General features: G+C 35.5%; 1 protein-coding gene across 1 annotated transcript in view; it reads left to right on the top strand.

The window, feature by feature from the left end:
* The window catches only part of NOX3 (NADPH oxidase 3), a 39,079-nt gene that overhangs the window by 24,468 nt on the left and 13,129 nt on the right, over nt 1-1,482 (top strand). The window contains exon 10 of the mRNA XM_010131932.1: nt 1,408-1,482. Coding sequence (XP_010130234.1) covers nt 1,408-1,482 — 75 coding nt within the window. The remainder of the gene's footprint in view (nt 1-1,407) is intronic.

The raw sequence follows: 1,482 nt of genomic DNA on the forward strand, positions 1-1,482 counted from the left end.
AAGTATAGTGCTTCTTTCTAATGAGATGGTTGGACACAAAGAGTATGGACAACCCAAGTCACGCCCACACATAGTCTACAGCCTGATTTTCTACTCCTCACTTGGCAAATGCAAATGTAATATTTTTTTTTACTATCTTCTTATCTTCCCCAGCCTCTCCAGATCCAATGAATGGGTTGTATAGCTCAGTTTCTCTTTCCAAAAAAAGTCTTTGTATTCGGCTAAGCTCTCTAGCTATGGCTGAGCAAGGTGTCCAAACCAACGATAGGATCTCTGTCACCTGAGGATTTAGGAGCAGACTGACAAGACAAATCTCTGTAAGGAAAAATTCAGAAAAAATTGATCCTTTCTTGTAGCACAGAGATTAAAGAATCTCCAGATCAATTTTTCCTGAATTTACTAACAATAATGAGAATTGCTCTCAAGCCCACAGAGAACTACATAGAAAGCTTACCTGAAAGAGGTTCTTGGGCATTTTACATATAACACTAACCGAATCGTATTTTACAGGAAGTCTTGAGTGTTCAATAGTGGGCAATAACCTAAAGAAAAACACTTCAAAAAAATTATAGAAAAACCAAAAGAAGGAAAAAACCTCATTTTCCCTAAGCACTGGGTGTTAAATGATACCAACTTCCTGAGCACTTATGATATTTAAAGACAGACTGGACAGAGCACTCCAAAGTACTGTGTGTATTTATATTCCATGTTGCTAGAGGAATTAATCTGATTACTTAATAATCTTTCTAATCTTTAATTTTGACTAAAATGAATACCTCAACATCAGCAATATCGATTATAGGAGATAGTAACATAAACAAGCATTTCTCCTTACACATTTTGCCTTTATGTCAGCTACTAAGTACAGTATTATTGCCAAAAATGTATTTCTGAAATATTGATTTTTCAGAAAGAGTGGAGAAAATAGCAGTTTCCTTGCACAATGACATCTTTACTGCTTTCTCTTTTATTATTTTAACATATATAGAGAACTTCTCAAATTATTAATATAATCTGTTCCCTTTTACTTTGATATATACAATATAGAAAATAAAGCTCTAAAACAGGATGCTTTTCAGTAATTCGTAATCAAATATGCAAATTCCACAGCTAAATTTGGACATGCAATTATATGACTAATCACATTTCAGAAAGCCAGAAAATTGCAATTGCATACTTAAATAGATGGCCGGGCCCCAAACCCACGTGGATGCTTTTGTTCTCTCACTTCAGAAAAAACAGTTGCTTTTCTATTAAACGGCACCCAGTGAAACTTAAACGGGTTTGTACGGGTAATTTGTCAAGTCTTTTTTATTTTAAGAGAGGTTCCGTTTTGAAAATATGTAACCCAACAAATGTTAACCTTTCTGTCACTTCATATGTTGACTAAATGTCTTGTTGCTGTAGACTGGCTGTGGATGGACCATACGGATCTGCAACCACAGACGTCTTCCACTACCGAGTGAGCGTGTGCATTGCAGC

The sequence above is a fragment of the Buceros rhinoceros genome, unplaced genomic scaffold (genome assembly GCF_000710305.1).
Source record: "Buceros rhinoceros silvestris isolate BGI_N320 unplaced genomic scaffold, ASM71030v1 scaffold6872, whole genome shotgun sequence".
Classification (NCBI taxonomy): Eukaryota; Metazoa; Chordata; class Aves; order Bucerotiformes; family Bucerotidae; genus Buceros; species Buceros rhinoceros.